Source organism: Trachemys scripta, chromosome 4 (genome assembly GCF_013100865.1).
Source record: "Trachemys scripta elegans isolate TJP31775 chromosome 4, CAS_Tse_1.0, whole genome shotgun sequence".
In the NCBI taxonomy this organism is placed as follows: domain Eukaryota; kingdom Metazoa; phylum Chordata; order Testudines; family Emydidae; genus Trachemys; species Trachemys scripta.
Genome location: NC_048301.1, coordinates 125712570 through 125738732, shown reverse-complemented (window position 1 = coordinate 125738732; position 26163 = coordinate 125712570). Strand labels below are relative to the sequence as shown.

The 26163-nt window shown below is 45.0% G+C and overlaps 2 protein-coding genes across 4 annotated transcripts in view; both read right to left on the bottom strand.

The window, feature by feature from the left end:
* The window catches only part of USP49 (ubiquitin specific peptidase 49), a 56952-nt gene extending 47823 nt beyond the window's left edge, over positions 1 to 9129 (bottom strand). Inside the window, exon 1 of one of the 2 annotated variants that reach the window (XM_034767328.1) lies at positions 9076 to 9129. The gene's annotated coding sequence lies outside the window, so the exon portion shown is untranslated. The remainder of the gene's footprint in view (positions 1 to 9075) is intronic. The other variant, XM_034767327.1, reaches the window with a different exon arrangement.
* Positions 9130 to 14721: 5592 nt separating this feature from the next.
* MED20 (mediator complex subunit 20) lies at positions 14722 to 25735 on the bottom strand. 2 transcript variants are annotated; one of them, XM_034767325.1, is made up of 4 exons: positions 25540 to 25735; positions 20019 to 20173; positions 16441 to 16694; positions 14722 to 14986 (listed from the first exon to the last, which is right to left on the bottom strand). In XM_034767325.1, the coding sequence occupies exons 1-4, from the start codon at positions 25692 to 25694 to the stop codon at positions 14771 to 14773; spliced, it is 780 nt and encodes a 259-aa protein (XP_034623216.1). In that variant the 5' UTR covers positions 25695 to 25735; the 3' UTR covers positions 14722 to 14770. The 2 variants fall into 2 exon arrangements, with proteins under 2 accessions (XP_034623216.1, XP_034623217.1); XM_034767326.1 differs by having other exon boundaries at positions 16441 to 16689.
* Between the last annotated feature and the right edge of the window lie 428 nt (positions 25736 to 26163).

Here is a 26163-nt window from a genome sequence, read left to right as displayed (position 1 = left end):
ACAATAATCTGTTACAGAAAAGAAAATGGAGGAAAACAAAGAAGGGTAAAGAGATGTAACAAAGATAAGGGATGTTATAAGTTACGTTTTAAAATGTATTAACTAGAAAGATGATTGACAATGTTAGAATTATATACCATACACAACTGTTTTATTTATTTAAATTGTCCAGAAGCATGGCTTCAAAATCATGGCACTGTGTGTGGAAGAGAGGGGAAGAAACATGGCAACATGGCACTTTTCACCCCAGATGGCTCCTGAATTAGTAAAACAACATTGGTTAAACTTTTCAAGCTCCTGAATACATGTGTCTGCCCTTCCCTCTCAGCAGCTTTTCCTGCAACTATACCGGAGTACCAGATGTTTCCACACAGGGAAAACGCTCCTATGTTGACAGGAGAGCTTCTCCCATCGGCATAGTTAATCCACCACTGCAAGAGGTGGTAGCTATTTTGACAGGAGAAGCTCTCCCGCTGACTGCACTGTCTGCACTGGTGGCTAGGTCAGTATGCCTCTGTCGCTCGTGGGTGTGGATTTTTCACACCTCTGAGCGACATAATTATACTGACGTAAGTTTGTAGTGCAGACCTGGCCACAGACATGTTAGAAGAACTATTAAAAAGTGTAAACTGCTAGTTAGCCAAATGGATGCCAAAAAGATACGGTCACTGTCAGAGTAGGGTTGCAAACAGATCCATATTCTACCCTTCGTATTATAACTGGCCTCACTTTTCAGATTTGGGATATATATTCTTATGTTCTGCAGTTGGAATGCAAGAAAAAAAACTTCTCTTCTATCACTTCTCCTCTCCAAGTTATCCAACTTGCTGCCAACATCCCCTCTCTTTTCTGCTGCTCCAAATCTGACTATTACCATCTCAAATCCCTTTGCTGGCTTCTCAACATCTATTTCAAGATTCTTCTCTCTAAGGCATGCCACTGCCTAAATCTCTACCCTCATCTCTCCCTATGCCCCCTCCATCCAAGTGTTACTCCTATTTGGTCCATTTTTTTCCACTCACTCCCAACAATAAGGTGCTTTCTATACCACCACTTATGCCTAGAACAGTCTGGGTATAAACATGTGAGGTTTCCTCACTCTCCTACTTCAAAACACTCTTTACAGCCCATGTTTTAAATGCAGTTCAATTACAATAAACCATTCTTCTCTTGGGAATCAGCTCCACGCTCAAACTGGGGAGGATTGAATACACCTCTCTGATATAGGTACCGATTTTTCCTGGATGATCTTGGTGTTAGGTTTGCCAATCTTCCAGGTAGCCTGGAAGTGAGGGGTGGGGTGGAGGCAGCCAAGGTGATGCTGGCACAGGCTTCTGGCAGGTGCCCAGCGTAGGAACTCACTGATTTAGGCTCCAGATCCAAAAAGGTAACATAGGGGGCATCCCGAGGGGATCTCTTTAAGGGATAGGGGCAACACTTTTAACCCCCTGGGGCCAAATGCAAACCAGGGGCTGGGACACTAGCCCACCAATGTGCTTAATGGCACTGCTGGCTGGGGTCAAGGCCGCCTCTCACCTCAACCCTTGAAAAGGGGAGGAATGGGTTTTTTTTCCCCCTCTCCCCCAAGGAAAGAGTTTTATTTCTTTTTTTATTGAAAAAAAAAAATTGAGTGAAAGGGGTTTGGAGTTTGGCTCATGCAGTAACTGGGGTCAATACCTCCAACATGTGAAGGTCTCTTTCCTTGTTCGCCCGCCCAGCAAAAGCTAGGAGCCAAGCAGCTGTGACATGTGCTCCTACCACCTGGCCTCTCCCTGCCACCTCCAAATGTGGCAGCTACAGAACAGAGGATGCGGGGGGCTCCCAGGGTTTGAAAGCCCGGGTTAGGAAGTTTTGGATGCAGGCACTCCAGGGTGGGAAGGAACAAATGATGCTTGCTGGGGGCACACCAGGCTGCTTGTGATTTATACAAGTTTTGTGTGACAATACGTTTTTCTAAGTGAAAATTGGAACATACAGGACCAGCCCCAACACCCAAAGACCAGTCCTCAGAGCAGCTGTCTTTGCCACAGAGTCTCTTTCACTTAGAGTCCTCTCCTCTAGCCCAGAGTCATGGTATTCAAAGTGTTAAGCTTTTGGAGACTGTACTGGGTGGCGGGGGGTGCCAGTCATGCCAGGCACGTGATCAGAGCTCCAGGGAGGACAGCTCATTCTGCCCCTGTGGACTAGGCACCCTGAGTTCTGCGTTGTTCCAGACCACAGTGAAGAGGCTAACGATGGCCAGCAACACCATCACCATTATTACGGAGCATATGGTGAACATGTGCCTGGTACCCGTCTTGTAGTCGCTGTCATGGAGGATGAGCATGCCAAGGCAAGCCAGCAGGTTCAGGGGTATGCGGAATGTTAGTGGGCAGGTAGAGGTGCCCAGAGAACCTCCTATTGCAATGACTGGCTCCCTCCGTGGTGGGAACACCCCAAGAATTGGCAAAGGATCAATGTGATGCAAGTGACTGCACTGTGCTATCCTCAATGGGAACCTTGGCTGTAATTTGACTAATAAAGTTGCAGCCAGGATAAAACCCATGCCACGTATCCTTGCCTTCTTCCGCGCAGGAAGCAGACCAATACCACTCTTTTCTACTCCATTTCTGTGTTGTTTCTCTAGTTTAGCACTGAACCAGTTTGTGCCTTTAGGATGTAAGCAAGTCACCGCCCTATCTGTCAATTTCCATCTGTATAATTACGATGATAGTATTTCCCAGATCAAGGGATGTAAAGTGCTATAATAAGACCTAAGGATTTTTATTACATACACTATGTGCACATTTATACAACACAATCAGTACATTTAAGTCTTTAAATATACTAGGATTTGTTTTTTAAAAATGTATTCATTTGTGTTTAATCAGTTGAAATTTTACATCACTGCCCATCCCTTTCCAAAACAATAAATCTTTTAAGTTTTTATACTAATAAGGGAGATCTTCCATTCACTGAAATAAGGGGGGAAGCATACCACAATCAAATTAACAGGCTGTTCATAGTGGCTAAGTGTTTAGGAGGGTGAACTGTTAATTACCTTGTGTGTCAACAATAGGGCAGTTAAGACGAAACTCTCTCAGAGGGTTTGTGTGTCTGGGCTTGTTTTTCCCCTAAAGAAAAACTTGATATTCAGACTGATAGTCACAGTGTGTGCTACATCAAGTTAAAAAGAGAGCAGTAGTTCCACACAGGTGCACATCCTCCAGCCCTGAAACTGCACCCTAAATCTTCCTTTCTGCAGTGAAGCATAAGGAGCTGTGCTCTTCAGCTTGCATGGCATGAATCCTCTCCACAGGCTCCCACAATCCTACCTTTCCCTCCTCAAGCAGCAGCACTCTATTGACTGATTCTGCTGCATTAAGGGTTTTCCATACCTGGAAGAACAGGAGGCCATAATTTGGTCCCATAATAGGATCTTTTTATTATATGATCCACAAAATATATATGCAATACTAAATGCTATACATGCATATTGAAGGTTATATAGAAAAGTGCATTCAAATGCAAGAAAATTTTAAATTTTCATGAATTCTTGAAAGGTGCACTGGATAAATTTACCAACCAATAAAGATTGGCAACTAGGCTAAAATAGTATCAGATAGGATGGTTTATTATATTTATAAATAATGTGAGGCACCGAAATCCTACAGCAATTAACAATGTAGGTAAATATATTTCAACATAGTTACCGAGTTTTACTGGAGCAACAGTAGTTCCTTTTCATTATATTGTACTTCCTGAATATTCACATTGCTCATTGTTGCATGTATGCCTTACAATAAGGTCTTTCATGGCAAGACGATAGAAATGGTCAGAGCTAAGGTTGCTGTGGAAACTTGATCTCTGAAGTTCCTGATTTTTGTGCAATTAAAGCCTTATCCTTACTGTCACTTTAACATACTTGGTGGCTTTAAAAAAAAAATCTGTATAAATGTCCTTTTTATAATGCATTTCAATAAATATTTTGTCAGAAGATACATTTGCATTTATTTTAGTGACTGGTCCTCAAAAAGGGCGTTTCTCCAAACTTTCTAAAACACTATTTCACTTAGGGGCCCCAAGAATAATCACGAGGAATTTCAACTCAAAAAGCAGTAATTCAGGAAAGTCATAAACCACTAAGAATGACGTAAATCAGAAATGGGAGATCCATCCTTTATACCATCTTATGCCAACGCAGATTTATTTCTCACAGCATATTCTTAAATGTTTTGCTTCAACCATGACTAATAAAAACAGCTAATGATTAAGTGAATTCTGGCAAGGGAAAAAAAAAAAAAAAAAAAAAAAAAGAGTTGCAAAGCCTGATGTGGACAGGACAGAATACTGAAAGGATTCCAAGTGAGCAAACATCAAATGAAGGATTATCCTTATTTGTGAGGAATCCATTGCAGCAAGAAATTGAACCAGAGACCTTCACATCCAGAAGCAGAAGGGCTTCATATTGAACTAAATGAGAATCTTCTTTTTCTGTCAGTAGTAGTCCTATGGCTATGATTAATAATATGGTGCACAAAAGATACACGTTTCAAAGACTTCTCTTTGAGGTCCCCAGTCCAAGTATTAACCAGGCCAAGCCTTGCAGGCCAGATCAGATGAGGCATATTCAAACCTTATCAGTTCTTAAAAACAGCCAGCAAATGTCTTGTCAACCACAACATCCTGTAGCACTTATAATTTGAGTCATCCCAGAAATCACAGTGAAAGATAGCTTAATTATTGCAAAAATTAATTCTCAGATGCACACCTGCTAAATAAATTAGTTTGTTAAATTATCAGTTTTAACATTTTATAAATTATTATTTGAAAATTTAAAAGAGCTATTGTCATGCAGAATTCACTCTGAGTCAAAGGGGAAAACTCTTTATAAATGAATGAATGAAACTTGTATGAGGCCAAGAAATATCTACAGATCTGAAAAACTGTCAGTTCCAAACCACCCCTTTTCCACTTGTGAAATCAGCTAGAATTGTTAGTGAGAATAACTGCAAAACAAGCATCTGCCTTGGGAACATTTGGAATGTCATACTTTGGTGCATGCTTAAGTCAGAGAAAAGTTATACATTGTGAGTGGTCAGCACAGGATTTTCAAATATTCACATCTTTTTATTTCAAAACATTTTTTTTAAAACAAGCACAAATTTGCATTTCTCATTCAGAGAGGTCAAGGTTTAAAACAAAGCCATTTCTTTGTTACCTGAGCACGAAAACAGATTCTGAAAAAAATTTCAACTGATGAAATATTTCGCTCCTGATTCGCACAAACAGTTTACTCAGAACTGAAATACAGGCTTTTATGAAAAAAAAAAAAATGTATAAACTCCCTTTTAGGGTGAAACCAAGTATGAGAAATTTAAATACAACAAATATTTTGAGAAATGTAAGTGAACGAAAATAAGGGTTCGATACACGTGTGTCATTTCCACTTTTATTGTGTTGCTACAGTTATACGAGTCCTTTCAAACAAAGATGCTCAGAATATGACTGCGCAATTGAGAGAACTAAAAAAGTAATATTTCATATTTAACTGCGCCATAGGATCCACCTGTCAAGAGTTCAACTGGACTCAACCACATGATATGGGACAGAATCATACTTGTGAAATCTGTAGTCTCAGAAAGCAGAAACCGAAAGTCTACTAACAAATGGTAATAAAGCACGTGGAACATTACCAGCCGACAGATTCCAGTTCTTCAGCTTTCAATTTATAGTATGCACCAAAACTTTGAAACTAAAAGTATGAAGCAAAATGACCCAGATAAATAGAGCCTGGATACCTACTAGATACCAAATCCTCCTTCAGTTTAGCTCAAAAAAATCAACTGCGCTGTAAATATTATATAATAAATATTTAAAAACAACAACAAAGCAATGTGTTGAAGATGCCATTGTCAAATAAGTTACAGCAAGCTCCAAGTATAGCTAGTTATCTTAGACATACACCAACAGAGATCAAGTACAAGACACCAGGGCCAAATTATCCACTAGCTTAAACAGGCTGCTTATTCTATTGACTTCAGTTAAGTGATACCCACTTATGCCAAAGGTGAATTTGGCCAACTGTATTTACACGAACTGAAGGATCTTCATATTCATGATTTCATCCATCCACCAACTTATCTGCTCTAATTCCTTCTGCACCCCCTCCCAATATCCACTACCCCTTTCATCTTTTTCCTACCCCTATCCTCAAGTCTTATTCATGCTGTTCCCTTCTCTTGAAGCAGCGTCTCAGATTTCATCCACCAAGAGCCTTCTTTTCCCATCCAAATATCACTTTAAACTTGTTTCTTCCAGAAATCCTTGTAAGCTTATTGTCCATTCCAATCATCCCTCCTTACCATCCTTAACCTAACGTGTGGTCCCCAGTTTTTGCCTAGTATTTCTATGGGGCTGATCTGTATTTCCTTAAGAAAAACTTCCTTTGAAGTCAGTTAGAGTTTTGTCTAAGTAAGGAAAAAGTAGTGCACATCAAACCTCTTCACTTCAAGCTCTTCAGGGGCCAGAAATCAACTTAATCTATATTCCGTGAAGCAGCACTATGCAAAAAGGACAGATCTTGCAAACCCACTTCAGGGGGTTGCGGAATCCAGCTCTAACCGATTATTAAAACAAAACACAGCTTTTTTTTTTTTACGTTCATCTATATAATCCAAACCAAGCTGACACTCCTTAATGAGAACTCTGAATTCTTTCATAAACAAACATTTCTTAAGATTAGTTATTATTTCTTTCAGGAACACAAATTAGCATGTTTGCATTTCCAATGCATTATAGAACACTATATAGCAAATATCTATTTCTCAAAATGAGCAGCTTTTCGAAGAGCTACTCATGTTTGTGTATGCAAATATATACATAAATACACTGATACATGCATTTAGAGAGACACAGATTTTAGCAGACAATGTGTTTATTCCTACAAGGCAGACAACATATAAATGTTTTCAGATCTATCCTTGTGAACAAAACAATAAATCTGGGATTTTCTAAATCAGATGAAAGAGAGGGGAACCAGAAATAATCTAAAAAAACCCTTCCTTTGCATATCACAAACTTTTAGAAATTGGACTTGTAACTTCAAATTCATTTATAAGAGCACTAAGCTTCTTGCATTCCCAATAATTATGTATTCTTAGAGTCTTTTTAAAAGTACTCCAGAAACTAAGCATAATTTGAGTTTACTTTTCTTTATTGACAGGGGGGAAAAGAGTACATGTTTGTGGGAGGAGCACTCAAGCTGCTGCCAGTTCTCCAGGTTGCAATTATGTTTTAAATTCAATTTAAATGTGGGTCTGGCTTCTCAAGACTGACAGTAACAATCAAAAGAACTAAAAGGAGATGCCTATATTTCTGCCCCTCTGTTATTCATTTCTATTTCTCTCTCTCTGCAATACTTTTGGATAATATTGTTTGTATCAAAGAGGCTAAATCAAATAGTATGTATTTCTCTTTGTTAAAAACCTGTCAATAAACACTCATTCCTCCAACCTCAACTTCTTCCCCCCACCATCACTAATGCTCGCTCCTCCCAAATAAAACAAAACAGATGGAAACTTCAAACGAAGTGAACAAAAGAGATTTTTTGTTCCCTCTTTTCTAGAAGATAGCTGGAAGAAGAAAAGATTTTGTGTTCCATCCTGCAACATTTACTCAAGCACAGTGACTTCAATGGGACATGTGAGTAAGGATTACTCATGGGAGCTAGGGCTGCAGGTCTCTAGTAGGTCATCTAGTCCATCCCCCTAACACTATTGAATTATTTCCCTTAGTATGCGTATAGTGGGGCTTTGGATAAAATTGGAGTTAATCATTTTATTTATAAAGAAGCACCCAACACACTCTCTGCCATTGCTCTGGTTAGAGAGAGGGGGAGCTTGTGTGTCATACATTTAAAATGAACTTTAAATGTTGTTATAAAGCTATATGAATTTGTTATTTACAAAGCATCACCCTCACAGCCACTATGTTCAAACATAAGTATCTACACAACTTAACTCCTGTTCTCCTTAAACTCAGAAGTCACACAGACTTCAATGGTTCTACTGGTGTCAGTACGGGAAGAAGGATTTAAGGAACAGTTGTTACACCATTATGGCCCAATTCTGGGAGGGACCTGGCCTCTTCACAGTTAGTTCTTGGTCCAACTCTCTACCCAGCAACCCACTATTCCTCTCTATATTGCCCGTCCAATCACCGAGGGCCCCAACCACTGCTCAACCACCATTCTAGCCTCTCCGTTGATCCAGCCTCCACTCATCATCCCTTGCTCCCAGACCTACCTTTCCCCTTCAACACTTGCCACAGCCTCCCTTAGAACATCTGTGCCCAGGTCCCCCTCACCTCCAGCACCTACACCTTCTAGTTTTCAGCCCATCTCAGCTCTCTCAACCGCACCTGTCCTCACTCCTTGAGCTCTTCCTCCAGCTCCCTGAGCCCCTCCTCCAGTCACATGTACCACTCCGGGGCTGAACCTCACCCTAGCCCCCAAAGGGCAGTAAACGCTCCCTTGGCCTCCATCAGCAGCTTCCCCCCAACCTCACAATGTAGGGGGTGACCCCCCCCAGCCTCCTTGTCCCCACTTGCTACTGTGGGCATGAAAGCCCCTTTAGCCCCTGCCTAGGGGGCATGTGAACCCCACATGGAGATGAACCCTTTCAGCTGCCCCCCTCCCCCATCACTCTGGGAATAAACCCGCCTGATCCCCCCCATTGAGCAATGATGCACTTCCCCCTCCAAACTAGGGATTAAATCCCATAAACCCCCTCCCCAGCCTCCCCACAGGGGGGTGAAGCCCCCTCACACCTCACCTCCCAAACTGGGGGTTAAACCCCCAAAACCCCTCCTGTACCCAGCCCTCCACAGGGGGATGATGCCCCTTCACACCCCACCCCGGGGGGTTAGACGCCCCGTACCCAGCCCCTGCGGGGAGGTGAAGCCCTCCAGACCTCCACCTATATGGGGGGCTCACACCCCCAGTTTGGGGTTGAACCCCTTCTCCCCAGCTCCCCTCGGGGGGTGAAGCCCCCGGGGGGGTCAGAGCCCCCCTCCCCCACCAACCCCTTTATTTACCGCCATCATCAGCACGCGCGAGCTGTCACCGAGCGCGAGACACCCCAACCGGGGCCGGCCCCGCCCCCTCCCCGCCCATTGGCCGCCAGCCCCGCCCCGCCCCCCAACGCCATTGGCCGGAAAGCACGCCACACACTCCATCCTCCCCGCCCTTCGCTAGCGCTGTACGCCCCATTCACCGACACCACTTACGCCATCTCCGCAAGGCTCTAGTGAGCGGCCCTGCGGGGTTCTTCGGCGCTTTACGCCCGTGACCGAGCACAGCGGAAACTTTCCTTTATTTTACGCCATTTACGCTGCCCAGACCGCGAACTTTTTACTAGTGTACGTGAATTGCGCAGGCTTTGCCGATGAATTCTCCGCGGCTTTACGTTGCTTGCGTTGCTCGAGATTTCGAACGCGGGACTAGCTTACGGCGCTTGCGTAGCCGGCCGGGGGCAGGCTCTTCAGTGGCTTAGGGCAATTGCGCTGCGGAATGGGAGGGGGAGAAAGGCGGAGGGGCGGGGACTCCATAGCCCCACCCCGGGACGGTGACGTTGCCGGGCTTTGTGAATCGCAGGCTGAAGTTTGGTTGAGTCACACGAGGGTAAATAAGGATGTTTCAGAGACAAAGAGACTCTTAAAGGGGCAGGAGCGCCTTGTGCGACACCCCCCCGCGCTCAGAGGGGCCCAGGCTGCAGGGAGCTGAGCTCCCCTCCCCCTCACTGCAGCAGCACAGGGTCCAAGCTGGGGCCATGGCCACATGAGGCATGCCACCATGCATGGGCCAGGTCCCACACCACCATTGCACGGGGACATATCACATCCAACACCACCAGTGCACGGGGACACTGCCACGGGGCCGGCTCAGGTGGTGCCGATTGCACGGGGCCACAGCAGGCACCACCATTGCATGGGGATATGGCCATGTCAGGCAGGGCCACTGCTACAGGAGCACATCTGGCCCCATCATTGCACAGGAACATTGCCATGGGGCCACATAATCCGCTGCCACACCACAAAGGCCACCACCGCTGCCCAGGTCACTGCCGTGGGGCCTGGGAGCTGTGTGGTACAGTGCAGTGGTGCGTGAGACAGGGACATTTTCTATCGTTAGTACCTACCTAGGTAGCCTCAGCCTTGAAGAAGGCAGAACCATTCCAACAGAAATCCAGACTCTCCTGGCACTGGATCCCAAACAATCACAGAGCACTTCACAAATACACACAAAAACCGAAGGAGAGGTCATCTAAATTGCCTTTGGAAATTAACAGCCAAGGAGCACTGAGACTCTTTGTCTATTAACAGCCTCCCTTTCCTCATTAAAATCTCCCCTTAACACTCACTTCTTCCAGGAATCTTTCAAACTTTTTTTCATACCATCACCTTTGGCTCATTTCTGGTCTATTTTAGGCCCTGGTCCTAAACAGAGAACCATCCTGGTACTTGGACTTCAATTGGATTTTCCCCATAGAGTGTACCCTTAGACTATGAACTCCTGCAGCCAAATTCAGCCTTGGTGTAATTCCTTTAACCTCAAAAGGAGTTAAACCAAGGGCCCTTGGTAAGTAAGTTGCCCCATCTCAAAAAAGATATATTGGAATTGGAAAAGGTTTAGAAAAGGGCAACAAAAATGATTAGGGGTATGGAATGGCTTCCATATGAGGAGAGATTAATAAGTCTGGAACTTTTTAGCTTGGAAAAGAGACGACTAAGAGGGATATGATAGAGATCTACGAAAGATGGGGCAACTTATATACTTACTCACTTTGTAAAGCGCCGCATCAACATGCAGGCACTGTATAAGTATGGAGAATAATAGTACGTGGTAAGAACATAAGAATGACCATACAGGGTCAGACCAAAGGTCCATCTAGCTCAGGTTTCAGAGGATCTCAGTATCTTGTCTTCTGACAGTGGCCAATGTCAGGTGCCCCAGAGGGAATGAACAGAACAGGTAATCATTAAGTGATCCATTCCCTGTCGCCCATTCCCAGATTCTGGCAGAGAGGCTAGGAATACCATCCCTGCCCATCCTGGCTAATAGCCATTGATGGACCTGTCCTCCATGAATGTATCTAGTTCTTTTTTGAACTCTGTTAGCGTCTTGGCCTTCACAATATCCTCTGGCAGAGTTCCACAGGCTGGCTGTGAGTTGGGTGAAGAAATACTTCCTTTTGTTTTAAGCCTGCTGCCTATTAATTGCATTTGGTGATGCTTAGTTCGTGTGTTATGAGGAATAAATAAAATATAGAGGCAATGTAATATTTTCTGTTTTATTATCTATCCCTTTCTTAAGGATTTCCAACATTCAGTTTGCTTTTTTGACTGCCGCTGCACATTGAATGGATGTTTTCAGAGAACTATCTACAGTGACTCCAAGATCTCTTTCTTGAGTGGTAACAGCTAATTTAGACCCCATCATTTTATATGTATAATTGGGATTATATTTCCCAATGTGCATTATTTTACATTTATCCACATTGAATTTCATCTGCCATTTTATTGTGCAGTCACCCAGCTTTGAGAGATCCTTGTGTAGCTCTTCGCAGTCTGCCTGGGATTTAACTATCTTAAGTAGTTTTGTATCAGCAGGAATAGGCTCAGTGTGCTATTGGCTCCCTACCTGAAGCCACAATTGAGTCAGGAGACAGAGTCTGTTCCTGTCTCTGCCACTGAATTGCAGTATGACCCTAGGTAAAGTCATTTAACCTCTTTATGTTTCAGTTTCCTCAGTGGTAAAAGCAGGATAATAATACGTATCTCCATTCAAAAAGCACTGAAATCTGCAGCTGATCGTTGTTATGTAGAGCCCAATCCTGCTCCCCTTGAAATCAGTGGCAAAGGCTCCCACTGACTTCCAGAGGAGCAGAGGCAAGCCTCAAGTTGGTGCACAGGAGAGCCTCCCTCTCAAAATTGTATGTGCACTCTGAAAATGCTGCAAAGTCGCAGGGAAATCTAACCTCCCAGGCCTTGTAGTGACAGGCAAAAATGGTGCAATTTTCAACTGTGTTGGCTCAATAAAGTTAACATGACATGACCAAAAACTTAACACTCAGTGAGAGGCAGACTACCACTGTTTGAAGCCAAGTCAGCTGGCCCTAGTATAGCCTTGGTGGGAGGGGAGAAGGGATAATAATTTTGCCCATCAAAACAGGGGTCCCAGAGAGCAAAAGAAATGCCTTTTGCATGAAGCAGTCAGTCAATCCCCTACTTTAGAGAAGGCAGTCACATCAATGGATGCCTTTACTAAGAGATAATGGGCCTAGATCCTATCCTCACACCCATGCAACCCCACTGGCGTCACTGGAGTGGTACAGATCTGATTAAGAACAGAATTTAGCCCAAGGGGTCCAGGGCTGTGACTGCAGAACAGTAACCGGCCTTCAGAAGAGAACAAACACCAATGAGATCTAGCACACATATTATACTCTTTAAAGATATGTGACTTTGGTTACAAAAGACATCTGAGATACCACAACCTTTTTTGGATTAAGAGAGACATTTGCAACACGTGATGTGCCTAATCTTCCAGTCACAATTCCACAGCACTTTTTTTTTTTTTTTAATTAAAGAAAGCAGGATGAAGATGATCTGTCCAAAGAGCAGAATTTTTTGGTTAAAGATCCTAGACCCACTTAATTACACAGAGTAATAATGAGCTAAGGGCCACATTCTGAAAGCTTTACTCACAAGACTCTCCCCAGACGTCAGCGTGAGAGTCAGGGTTTAGTGAGTAACATGCCTTTGAGTTGCAAGACTGGACCCCAAACTCGTTTCCCAGGCTTCCAATATGTTCAAATTGCAAGTTTATTTAAACACTGTTTGTTGCAAATCATTTAACCAGGGCTTATGAGACCTACTGCCATGTTATTGAATGTATTCAGAGTTAAATAATAATAAAAAAAAATGCCCATACAACAAGCTCTAGGTGCCGTAACAATTAATTACACTTATAGGCATAAATGATGGCCCCCCTTCAGCAGGGAAAAACAAACAAACAAACCCATCACCATCATATATAAATAATGAATTAATCAACTCAGTCAACCAGTAAATCAAAGCAACAAAACAGCTCCTCTCTCTCCAATCCTCCAGAAACATCCCTTCAATCTTCTTCCCCAGTCCCTGTCCGATTGCAGCTTGCCTGGAAGATCAGGTTTATTTAGGTCCAAGACTTCTGTTTTGCCCAGTTTACTTTTTAGACACAGGGCTGCAGTGCAAGTTCCGTCTATGGGCTGGGGATGCAGGACATGTTTTTTAAGGAAGCCATGCACTGGTCCCTCAGGTTATTTGCTCAAACTGGTGTGACATAAGGCATGAGTTAAGGACTGACAACCCTGCAAAGCCTCTGGCCATGGAACTCCCACCGACTTCAATGGGAGTTCAGCAGGAGAAGTGGCTGCAGGGCCCGGATAGTTCTGCTCATTTGAAAGATGCAGAATTCTGAAATTAAGCAGAGAAGATCCTTGCCTAGCAGCTATTTACTTGTGAAGTTCCTTGGGAAGACGTTTCAGGGGAAGCGACACAAAGGTCTTGCAGCTGCAGAACCAAGGTAAACAGCCAGGCTGCTATCTATTTAGCAAACAACACAAAACCACAGAAAAATATAAAGAGGAGAGAGGAAATTTACATTCCCCAGCCAGGCAGCTCCTCAATGTTTAGAGCCAAGGGCACAGATGGCTTAAAGGGAGGGAATTTCCCTAGCTTTCCATCCAGATAAGTAAATCATTGGTGTATGATATTCAAGCCCTGCAGTAAATCTACAGTCTCCCGCTTGCAAACCCTTATTCACCTTAATAGTCCCACTGAAATCCATGGGACTTCGCAGGTGAGTAGAGATTTAAAGCAAAGAGACCTCTATCAATGTTATCAGTTCCCTTTCTAACCATGAGATAGGGTGGCAGATACTTTGGCCTTCCTGAAGGATTCTTCTCATCTGTTGAAACAGAGTCCATTTGTATCACTGGAGAGCCAGAAGGTTTTAATCCGCTATCAAAGATGATGACAAGTTAAGAACATAACCACAAGGGGACAGCAAAGAATTGAGAGAGATTTTTGATCACAAAAGGAAATTATTTTCCATCGAGGGTGTAAAGCCCCTCAACAAAATCAAAGATAAACGTGGCTAAGAAATAACTTCTGCACCAGAGAAAAATTAAAGAAATTTGTTACAAAACACACACACACCCCCACCCACCCCCTTGCTGGATAAAAAGACTCCACATCTTTATATGAAAATAAGCCTTTTTTTTAATTATTATTAAAGTGGTACCAAAATGCTTCCATATGAATATCCCCAAAACCCACATTCACCAGCCTGCCACTAAGGAAAATGAGGGACAATAAAACCCTGCCTGTGTGCGCACACAGCTGGATTTTCTACTTTATCCTCCTGCAGAAGAACATTTATCACCAGAATCAAGCACTGATGTTGCATTGAGACACACCAGCGCCAATGGGCTAACCACTGAATAAGGGATGAAACACACACTATATTTGAGACCAAGCTTGGAGGTAGGAAAAACTGATTCTACCCCTGCTATATGGAGATGAATGATGTTTTTCTTTAGGGGGAAGACATCTTCAGGACATTACTGAGCAAAGGGCTGGTATTCCTGATCCATGAGGACAATCAGAAAAAAAAAAAAAAAAAAAAAAAAAAAAAGAGGATATTGTCACTTTAAAAAGAAAAAAAAGTCTCCTGGAGTCTTCTTCATCTGATCCCAGCTACAGGCACCTGCTGCTGTTTGCGGATCTTGTTGAACAGTTCCATGTACTGAGCCATTGTGTCACCTGGGCTGTAGATGTTGTCGTGCTTGTTGCCAAACACGGATGGGTTTCCAGGAGTGTGATTCCCCATGAAGCTTTGCATGAACTCCATGAGCAGGTTCCAGCAGTCGTTGGCTATCACACATGGGCAGTATTCCACCTGGCAACAGAAACAGGAGCACTGAAGCATGGAGCAGGGGACGGTAACCACACAGGAGACAATTAACTTTGAACCCTGATACAGAACGCATCAATCCTCCTCATATATGCAAACTAAAAGGAGATGTTTAATTTTTTTCCTCCTTCACTTATTTGATAAACAATGAGCCAGCAGCCTGGAAAACATTCAAGGAACTCACCTGAATTTTACTTACAAAAGCAATGGGGACCTGGGAAGTAACGTTATCAGAAAACTGCAGATGCATCATTATTATCAAGTGACCTAGGTACTCCAGGGGCTAGATGGCACAGCGGAGGTTAATGCACTAGCCTTTCACCTCTGCAGACCTTGGTTCAAATACCACTTTGCCCAGGAGGGACTTGGGTCTGGAACAACAAGGATGTTGCGTGTCAGAAACGAGGTGGATTGTTAGATTGTGTGTGTGTGTGTAAAAAAGAATCAGACAGATAGCTGTGGAAATGTGCTCAGAACCTGCTACCAACTTAGTCACTGTCACAGGTGTTAAATTTGCTTAGTTAAGACAAAGCAAAACCATCCCTGCCAGCTGACAAGAATGATGAACCACAAATGGGGATCTGATCATTATATCCTCTTATGCATGCTGCTGAACCTCAGGATTCACCAAACCCAGCTTGCCTTACTCGACAGGGGTGAGGGCGGGGGTGTTTATAAGCAGGGTTAAGATCAGATATGTTTTTAATTAAACCAGTTTTCCAAAGTACAAGACAGGCAGCTCAAATTGGGTTCCAAACTCAAGTTTGGTATAAAACAAGCTTCTGCTAAACCCAAGATCAAGAGAAATGCTGCTATCATTATGGCAACTGTGTTTATTCTACTGAAATATAATAATGCTATTACTTGAGCTCTGGTTCTGTTGACTAGAAATGTTGAAACGCATGTTTAAAGATGTCCAATGAGGTGATTAATCAAATATTTGTAAAATAGGATTTAAAAAAGTGTTTAGAAAGAGACACAAAAATCTGGCTCCCCTTTTCCATTGCATCCAAAACAAAACGACTCATCTTCACTTTCAGTGGCGCTTCCTAGCTTAGCACAGCCCCACCTATCCTCTCACACACTACTGAGCCTTCAACATATGCCTCTACTCTGCTAATGATGCCAGTTGTTGTTACCCATTAGTAATATTTTTCCCCTCAAACACCTTTGCACTTTTCCCCATGTCATCTCATCTCCCCTTGAAAGTCGGCAAAGCCAGGGCATCGTCCTTCAAACTCACCTCTGTCGTGATGCCTACAAAGTACTTGACCATATTTAGGCAGCTGGTGTGCTAGGACTGATGCTCATGACTCTAATCGCAATACTCTCACTGTTAGACAGGAGGAGCACAAGGTCCTTCTGATCCTACGATTCTGTGATTCTATGTTTCACTGAAGTCAATGAGACTAACCACCTCAAGGAACAAACAGCCTTACCTCCACAGATATTCCCCGAGCACTGGGCCCCATGGTAACAGTGCCAACCTTCACCAAGAAGTCACAGTACTGGTACCGCGTACCCCGGCTCTCTATCTTGTTTGCCTTGGCGTTTTGGAAAAAGCCTTTCAGTTTCACCATCAGGACATCAAAGTTGGCATCTGCTATGAGGCAGGGGCCGTTTTCAAAGAGAGCGAAACAGCTGAGGGGATATTCAGAGTTATGCATCACGTACATCAGCTTGCCAGCCTGCCCTGGAACAAGAGCAACGGTATTTTAACTGTAGAAACGATGCTTCTTCCCTATTGCGTGCTTTCAAGAAGAAACATCTGTTAGAATCAACAAAGACAAGGACAAAAGAAACGCTATTTCAGGATTTCTGTATTCCTCATGAATGTTTAATATGATTCTGGACACTGGGTGTTTGGGTTTGTTTTATGATCTAAAAACAAAAACACACACAAAAAAAAAAAAACTCAGGCAGGTACATTAATGTTTCTGCCATTCCAGAGCGCATCCTGATCTCTGTATTTCCTGTGCCCACTGAGATATATGAGCCCCAAACTCAAATTTCTAAACATGTTTTGCACCAATTACTCAAGAGAGCCATCTGACTGCTAACTTTACTGCTGGGTTTCTATTTACCAATGCACTCACTCATACATACATATGTCAGCTTGGGAAATGGGATATTTTACTGGGGAAGGGAGGTGGGAACTGTCTACTGAACTGAAGATACAGAATGTCTAATAAAGAGAGCACATACTGGATGCCCTCCGCTCTTTGTAAACAGAGAGCTCAACTTGAACAAATTCAATATTTGGAGCCAGGTTTCCTTTAACATTCCATATGAACAGATCCAAACACTGACCCACCACGATGAATTCTCAGCAACTTTACTCCTTAGGGGCACCGTCAACTCATGTTTGGTCCAAAATTTAGGCACTGGGGAAAAACTAAGAATCCTTCCAACACTTCTAGAAAACTGAACACAAATAGGAATTTTATTTTATTTTTTTAAATCCCAGTGGAAACATTTTTTAGACAAATAACCCCTGCTCTACTCCTGCAGTACACCCAACTCAAAACCTGTGGCACTGAGACAGAATTTGACTAGAGACAAAAGCGACCTTGATTTACACTGCCCAAGATGAGAGAAGGGCAAAATGTAAATAAAGAGCATGAACAGGGAAGAGTACATTAGATTTCTAATATTCTTTCTGCTTTAACAATCTAAGGGCCAGACTGCAAAAGAGCAGTTATACAAACAGCCCCAGTGAACTCAACGAGTAATTCCTCATGCACAAAAGGGGGTTCCAATGGGGCTCGAAGGCATTATAAAATAACATAGGGCTAGATTGTGACTTGCATCGTACATCCCTGCAAGGGACGTTAGGGGAAATAAAGAATCCCCCTTGCCCATGTAGATCCTGGGTCTGGGCACCTGCTTACTGTCCTTGTCCATCTCTGGAGCAGGTGTACAGGTGGAGTCTAGTCTTAACTCTCATTCACGCACCAGTGCAGCGGAGTGGGGAGATTACGTGGTATGGTATCATACTTTGCGCTAGCACAAGCCAGCAGCAAATCACTACCACCACAACCCAGAGTAAGAAGGCACCACCAGAGGAACTGAGACACAGATGTGACAGTGACTCTGTTCATGTGAATCCCTGCACCCATGCTGAGTTCACTGAAGGCCATCTGGGTGCAGGGGTATGTCCATGCGTGGCCAATTGCTGATTGGGGCCTACCATGCTTTCCGCATAACACATGCATTTTGGAAAAAAAACATCCTGAAGATTTAGGGATCTGACAGATGAGAATTTACACACACAGCTGTTGCTATTATAGAGCCTCACAGTTTAAGGCTAGAAGGGACCACCAAATCATCCTGTCTGATCGCCTGTATATCACAGGCCACCATACCACCCAGCCACCCACACACCAAGCCCAACAACCAGAATTAGACTCTTAATGAGAGCTTAGCGCCCGAAATGCCATACCACATAACCTTTACTTAGCTGTGAAAGGAAGTTCTTTTTTTAAGTATGTTACACAGGAAAAATACCCAGAACTATATTTTTGATCACTGTTGATTCCTTAGCCAATGGGGCATGCCATCAGCAGAAAGCTGTTTGGAGTATTCAAGGAAAAGTGGACACTTTATAACTGGTTCACATGGGGCTTTAGCATCAAGAACTAGGATACCGTGCAACTGCCTATATAAAGAACTAGCCCTTTGGCAGATTTCTGCAGACAAGACTTCCCTCCGTGTAAATCACAAAAAATCAAACTTCTGTTACTTTTCTTACATGCAAACAGCTTGGAAGTGATCAGCAAAATCCAACAGCAGCGCAAGGTTGCAACCTTGAGCCAGAGAGCCTAGTGTTCACAGAGCACTCTGCATAGGCAACAGTGAAGCCATGCACATTCCCAGACCAGACAGAAACGCAGAGGCACAGGCTCACTGCTAACCTCTAGAGACACTTATAGCGAAGAAGTGGGGGGTTTTACCCATGAAAGCTTATGCCCAAATAAATCGGTTAGTCTTTAAGGTGCCACCGGACTCCTTGTTGTTTTTGTAGCGAAGCTGTAACACCGTGACAATTGAAGGTGAGACTAGTTACTTGAGTCGCTTTTTTTAAGCACTCTGTAGTCCACATGCTCACTCAGATTGTCTTGAAAAAGTGCTATGTATCATGAGGAACCAGGGTAGGGCTGGCGGGCTAAATTTTAAGTTGTTTAAGAAAGGGTGTCCTGAGATACAGCCCCACTTAAAAAGAGTCACACCACCATTTTATGGTCTCCCTAGGAAAACTCTCCCCCTAGTCATGCCCCCCTCCGTACCACCACTTCCTCAAAGAACAAGGGAAATTCCCTACTTAAAATCCTTGTTAACAGTTAAGGTTGACCAGCATTTCCTTGTACCCTTGCAGAATGACAAGTGGAAGGACAGATTATTACTGTCTGTAACAGCAGATTGGGGTGTCACTCAAAGAGGGCAGTATGAAGGTTGCAGGACTGGCGAGTACCGTAACTCTGTACTTCCTGGTTTTCAGCAGTTGAAGTACAGATGCACTCAGAAGGTACGAGGCATCGCAGGTCAGTCTTAACTCGGTGTTAATGAAGCTTTGGCAGAATGAATCATAATCTTTATTGATGTAACATCTTTCATCCAAAGATCACCAAGCATTTTATTATCAGCAGTCAAGCCATCCAACCCCACGTGAGGTAGGTCAGTATTGTTATGTACATTTTAAACATAGGGAGAATAGAATGCATGGATTCTCAGAACAGAATCCATGCATCTGGTCCCTATTTTACTCTTCTTCCCTACAGCTACCACCAAGTTATTGCAGTAGTGACACCCTGAATAACTGGAGAAAAGAAGGGGGGGGAAGCATTAGTGGGATTGAGACTCAACCTCAGAGCTAGCATTAGATGTCCTTGTCCGAAAATAAGAGAACAAGTACTTCCCTGAACATTACTCAAATTGCGTTATACCAACCCCAGCGATCAGCCTTAACGATCGCCACAGAGCGCTTTGATCACTCCATGAAAGGAAGTGAAATGCAGACCTTGGTTCCCCATGGTGGAGGCAGCGGTGTGGTAGGTCTCACAGTCCACACAAAATGTTCCTTGTTTCTCTGCTCCCAGCAGCTCCAGTTTCCTTGTTAGGATTTCAACTGTTTGCTGGACGCTCTTCCCCTCTGCCACGGGCATCTGAGACACACTGTCATAGAAGACAAGGAAGCAAAAGAAAAGATTTAGTAATCTCATACATAGAGATATGATAATCAACTCAGAATCCATTTCAGCCAATGTACTTATAAAGTCTAGAATAGAGATTAAAAGCCAACATACATGATAGTTATCTGATCTGTAGAGCACTTGCATACTTGACTCATTCACTTAAAGGCCAGAAGAGAGCGTTGTGATAGTCCCGTCTGACCTCTTGACTAACACAGGGCAGGGAATCTCACCCAGTAATTTTTCTATCAAACCCATATGCTTCTTTTTGAGCTATAGCACTGAGCTAAGACATCCAGCCATTAAAGCAGGGGTGGGCCAACTCTTTGGCCCGAGGGCCACATCTGGGAATAAAACTGTACAGCGGGCCATGAATGCTCACAAAATGGGGGTTAGGGTGTGGGAGGGGCTGAGGGCTCTGGTTGAGGGTGCAGGCTCTAGGGTGGGGCTGGGGATGAGGAGTTTGGGGTGTAGGAAGGTGCTCTGGGCTGGGATCAAGGGGTTCGGAGGGCAGGAGGGGGATCAGGGCTGGGGTAGGGGCACAGGGGTGGCGGCTCAGGGGTGCAGGCTCCGGGCGATGCTTACCTCAAGCTGCTCCCAGAAGGCATGTTCCTTCTCCGGTTCCTACACGGAGGCGCAGCCAGGCAGCTCTGCACATGGCCCCGTCCCCAAGCACTGCCCCTGCAGCTCCCATTGGCCGCAGTTCCCGGTCAACGGGAGCTGCAGGGGCGGTACCTGGGGACGGGGCAGGTGCAGAGCTGGGGCCCCTGGCAGCTCCTACACGTAGGAGCCGGAGGCGGGCCATGCTGCTGCTTCCAGTAGCTGCGTGGAGCGGCCCCATACCTTGCTGGAGCGGGGCAAGCCCCAGACCCCACTCCCCAGCGAGAGCTCAAGGGCCAGATTAAAATGGCTGGCAGGCCGGATTCAGCCCGTGGGCCGTAGTTTGCCCACCCCTGCATTGAAGAGATGGGTCAGGAGCAGGATTTGAACCCACAGCTCTACAGGGAAGCTAGAACACCCAGGAGAGGATAAGACAAAGCTTTGAATGTGGCCTGTTAGACCATTCAGCCATCCCAACCCAGCTGTGACAGGCATTTAAGAAAACCCTAAGGCAGGCAGAGCAAGCATAACAGGCATTGGCACCATACTAAGTACCACTGCAATGGGTGCTGGCCAAGTGCCAGGACAGATGGGACACTGTAGAGATAAATTTTCCTTGTCACCTTATAAACATATAAAATAAGCATCATACAGAAGGTTTTACCAGTGTAACAGAGCAAAAACCTTGTGTAACTCCAGATAGCCTGTGGTCAAACGTGCTCTTGATGTCCTTCGAGCTCTCCTATTTCCCTCTTGAGCAGTATAAAGCCTTGATTTCCTGTTTTTAAATACATGTCCTCCATGCCCTTAATGCCCATTGCAATATTTTCCCATTATGTTATATTACCAGCTGCGATACTGACGTAGCTTGTTGAAGCCTAACGAAGAGAGGGAAGAGTATCTTTACAGGCAGGCTTGCTCACCTAGTGAGGAGGGCTTTAAACTAGGTTTGCCGGGGGACGGTGACCTAAGCCCTGAGGTAAGTGGGATACCGGGAGGAAACACAAGGAGGAGGGTGCAACGGGGGGGCCTCCTGATTCATACTGAGAAAGCAGGGCAATCGGCTAGTTATCTTAGGTGCCCGTACACGAATGCAAGAAGCCTGGGAAACAAGCAGGAAGAATTGGAAGTCCTGGCACAATCAAGGAACTACGATGTGATTGGAATAACAGAGACTTGGTGGGGTAGCTTACATGACTGGAGCACTGTCATGGATGGGTATAAACTGTTCAGGGAGGACAGGCAGGGGAGGAAAGGTGGAGGAGTTGCTCTTTATGTAAGAGCAGTATGATTGCTCAGAGCTCCAGTATGAAACTGGAGAAAAGTCTGTCGAAAGATATTGGGTTAAGTTTAGAAGCGAGAGCAAAAAGGGTGATTTCGTGGTGGGCGTGTGTTATAGACCACCGGACCAGGAGGATGAGGTAGACAAGGCTTTCTTTGGACAGTTAACTGAAGTTTCCAGAACATAGGCCCTGGGTCTAATGGGGGACTGCAATCACCCTGACATCTGCTGGGGGAGCAATACAGCAGTGCACAGACAATCCAGGAAGTTTTTGGAGAGCGTTGGGGACAACTTCTTGGTGCAACTAATGGAGGACCCAACCAGGGGCCATTCTCCTCTTGACCTGCTGCTTACAAACAGGGAAGAATTGGTAGAGGAAGGAGAAGTGGGTGGCAACCTGGGCAGAAGTGACCATGGGATGGTTGAGTTCACGATCCTCACAAAAGGAAGAAAGGAAAGTAGCAAAATAGGGACCCTGGACTTCAGAAAAGCAGACTTTGACTGCCTTAGGGAACTGATGGGCAGGATCCCCTGGAAGGCTAATATGAGAGGGAAAGGAGTCCAGTAAAGCTGGCTGTATTTTAAAGAAGCCTTACTGAGAGCGCAGGAACAAACCACCCTGATGTGCAGAAGGAATAGCAAATATGGCAGGTGACCAGTTTGGCTGAAGAGTGAAATCTTTGGTGAGCTTAAACACAAAAAGGAAGTGTACAAGAAGTGGAAACTTGGACAGATGACTAGGAAGGAGTATAAAAATATTGCTCGAGCATGCAGGGGTGTAATCAGGCAGGCCAAAACACAACTGGAGTTCCAGCTAGCAAGGGATGTGAATGGTAACAGAAGGGTTTCTACAGGTATGTTAGCAACAAGAAAAAGGTCAGGGAAAGTGTGGGACCTTAATGAATGGGGGAGACAACCTAGTGACAGATGATGTGGAAAAAGCTGAAGTACTCAATGCTTTTTTTGCCTCAGTCTTCACAAACAAAGTCACTTCCCAGACTGCTGTCCTGGGCAATACAGTATGGGGAGGAGGTGAGCAGCCCTCTGTGGTGAAAGAACAGGTTAAGGACTATTTAGAAAAGCTGGACATGCACAAGTCCATGGGTCCAGATCTAATGCATCCGAGGGTGTTGAGGGAGTTGGCTGATGTGATTGCAGAGCCATTGGCCATTATCTCTGAAAACTCGTGGTGATCAGGGGGAGGTCCCGGACAATTGGAAAAAGGCAAATATAGTGCCCATCTTTAAAAAAGGGAAGGAGAACCCGGGGAACTACAGACCGGTCAGGCTCACCTCAGTCCCTGGAAAAATCATGGAGCAGGTCCTCAAGGAATCCATTTTGAAGCACTTGGAGGAGAGGAACGTGATCAGGAACAGTCAACATGGATTCACAAAGGGCAAGTCATGCCTGACCAACATGATTGCCTTTTATGATGAGATAACTGGCTCTGTGGATATGGGGAAAGCAATGGACGTGATATATCTTGACTTTAGCAAAGCTTCTGATACAGTCTCCCACAGTATTCTTGCCAGCAAGTATGGATTGCATGAATGGACTATAAGGTGGATAGAAAGCTGGCTAGATTGTCAGGCTCAACGGGTAGTGATCAACGGCTCAATGTCTAGTTGGCAGCCGGTATCAAGCGGAGTGCCCCAGGGGTCAGTCCTGGGGCTGGTTTTGTTCAACATCTTTATTAGTGATCTGGATGATGGGATGGATTGTACCCTCAGCAAGTTCACAGATGACACTAAGATGCAGGGAGAGGTAGATATGCTGGAGAGTAAGGATAGGGTCCAGAGTGACCTAGACAAATTGGAGGATTGGACCAAAAGAAATCTGATGAGGTTCAACAAGGACAAGTGCAGAGTCTTGCACTTAGGACGGAAGAATCCCATGCATTGCTACAGGCTAGGGACTGACTGGCTAAACGGCAGTTCTGCAGAAAAGGACCTGGGGGATTACAGTGGACGAGAAGCTGGATATGAGTCAGCAGTGTGCCCTTATTGCCAAGAAGGCTAATGGCATATTGGGCTGCATTAGTAGGAGCATTGCCAGCAGATCGAGGGAAGTGATTATTCCCCTCTATTCGGCATTGGCGAGGCCACATCTGGAGTATTGCGTCCAGTTTTGGGCCCCCCACTACAGAAAGATGTGGACAAATTGGAGAGAGTCCGGCGGAGGGCAACAAAAATGACCAGGGGGCTGAGGCACATGACTTACGGGGAGAGGCTCAGGGAACTGGGCTTGTTTAGTCTGCAGAAGAGTGAGGGGAGATCTGATAGCAGCCTTCAACTACCTGAAGGGGGGTTCCAAAGAGGATGGAGCTTGTCTGTTCTCAGTGGTGGCAGATGACAGAACAAGGAGCAATGGTTTCAAGTTGCAGTGCGGGAGGTTTAGGTTGGATATTAGGAAACACTATTTCACTAGGAGGGTGGTGAAGCACTGGAATGGGTTACCTAGGGAGATGGTGGAATCTCCATCCTTAGAGGTTTTTAAGGCCCGGCTTGACAAAGCCCCTGGCTGGGATGATTTAGTTGGTGTTGGTCCTGCTTTGAGCAGGGGGTTGGACTAGATGACCTCCTGAGGTCTCTTCCAACCCTAATCTTCTATGATTCTACGATTACAAGCCCAACTAGATCCCCGACCGAACATAACCCAGCTCCCTCTTTGCAGTCCCTGAGCAGCAGCATCTCTTCACACAACGCACAGTCAACCTGTGGAACTCTTTGCCTGAGGATGTTGTGAAGGCCAAGACTATAATAACAGGTTCAAAAAAAGAACTAGAAAAGTTGATACAGAATAAGTCCATCAATGGCTATTAGCCAGGATGGGCACGGATGCAAAACCATGCTCTGAAGTGTCCCTAGCCTCTGCTTGCCAGAAGCTGAGAATGGGTGACGGGACGCATCACTTGATGATTCCCTGTTCTGTTCATTCCCTCTGGGGCACCTGGCACTAGCCACTGTCGGAAGACAGGATACTGGGCTAGATAGACTATTGGTTTGATCCAGTATGGCTGCTCTTATGCTCCACACCCTCCTGAACAAGGATCCTGCCTCACCCGTGTTCTTCTCTGCTGGGGGCCTTCTCCCGTTATCCCCACCGGGCCTCATGTGATGATGACCAAGCGGGTGCAACATGGTGACGCTGGCTCGAACAGCCCCAGCAGCTCGAACAGCAACGAGGAACACAGGCTGAAGAAGCTGCCACAGTACACTCCCAGCAAGAATCAATGCAGTCTGAACAGGCACCCGTGAGCTCATCCTGCAACAGAGCACCTCCTAAGGAGCTAACCTTTCCGGGCTCGGTGCAAGGAGCCCCCCCCCAATGATGGAACCTAACCTGCTGTAGCGGAGTTGTTCCTGGCAGGCACCAGTCTACAACCATCATGCAGTCACTTTCATTGCAAGTAAATAAAGACCCAACCACTGGCACGCTTTTTAACCACGCAACATAGACAGTCCTACCAGGTGACTCCCATGCTTCTTGAAGTCTTCACGTAGGGCTGCACTGGTGGAGAAGGAGGCCCAGCTGATACTATGCAGTCTTCCAAATATATTTGCAGCAGAGACTTATATATAGATGTGTGTGTGTCTCTCTCTCTCCTGGGCAGGAAGCACATTTGCTAGCCCAGCAGCCCCTCCCTGTCCTCTACTATCCCGGTGAAAGGCAACAAGCAGGAAATGATGTCATCAAGAGGGGAGGATACGAGTCTCAGGCCAGGCCCCCTGCCTCTCTGTAGGTCACGGTGCTACTTACCGCCTCCTGGACACAGATCAGTTACCAAAGATTGTGACAGGTTTCAGAGTGGGAGTAGAGACTGCTTGGCACGGGATTGCAGAACCAGGGGACACAGAGGAACAGGAGGAAAGAATTCTTGTGTCAATGCTCCCCAGTGTCTCAGGAGGAAATTGATAAAGGTCTAAGGGAAACACATTGCAACTCCCAAATAAATCTGCTAGTCTTTAAGGTGCCACCAGACTCTTTGTTGTTTTTGTAGATACAGACTAACACGGCTACCCCCTGATACTTGACACATTGCAAACTCCTTCATCATAAAGAAGGCAACATTTAGGAGGGGCAGCGCTTTA

Excerpts from the sequence above, each read along its gene's own strand:
- MED20 (XM_034767325.1), bottom strand. The coding sequence starts at position 25,694 with ATGTGCTTCCTGCCCAGGAGAGAGAGAGACACACACACATCTATATAT. Across the intron at positions 20,174-25,539 it reads AGAAGCATGGGAGTCACCTG|TGTGTCTCAGATGCCCGTGG; the intron begins GTAGGACTGTCT and ends CTTCTATGACAG. Across the intron at positions 14,987-16,440 it reads CTCGGGGAATATCTGTGGAG|GTGGAATACTGCCCATGTGT; the intron begins GTAAGGCTGTTT and ends TTCTGTTGCCAG.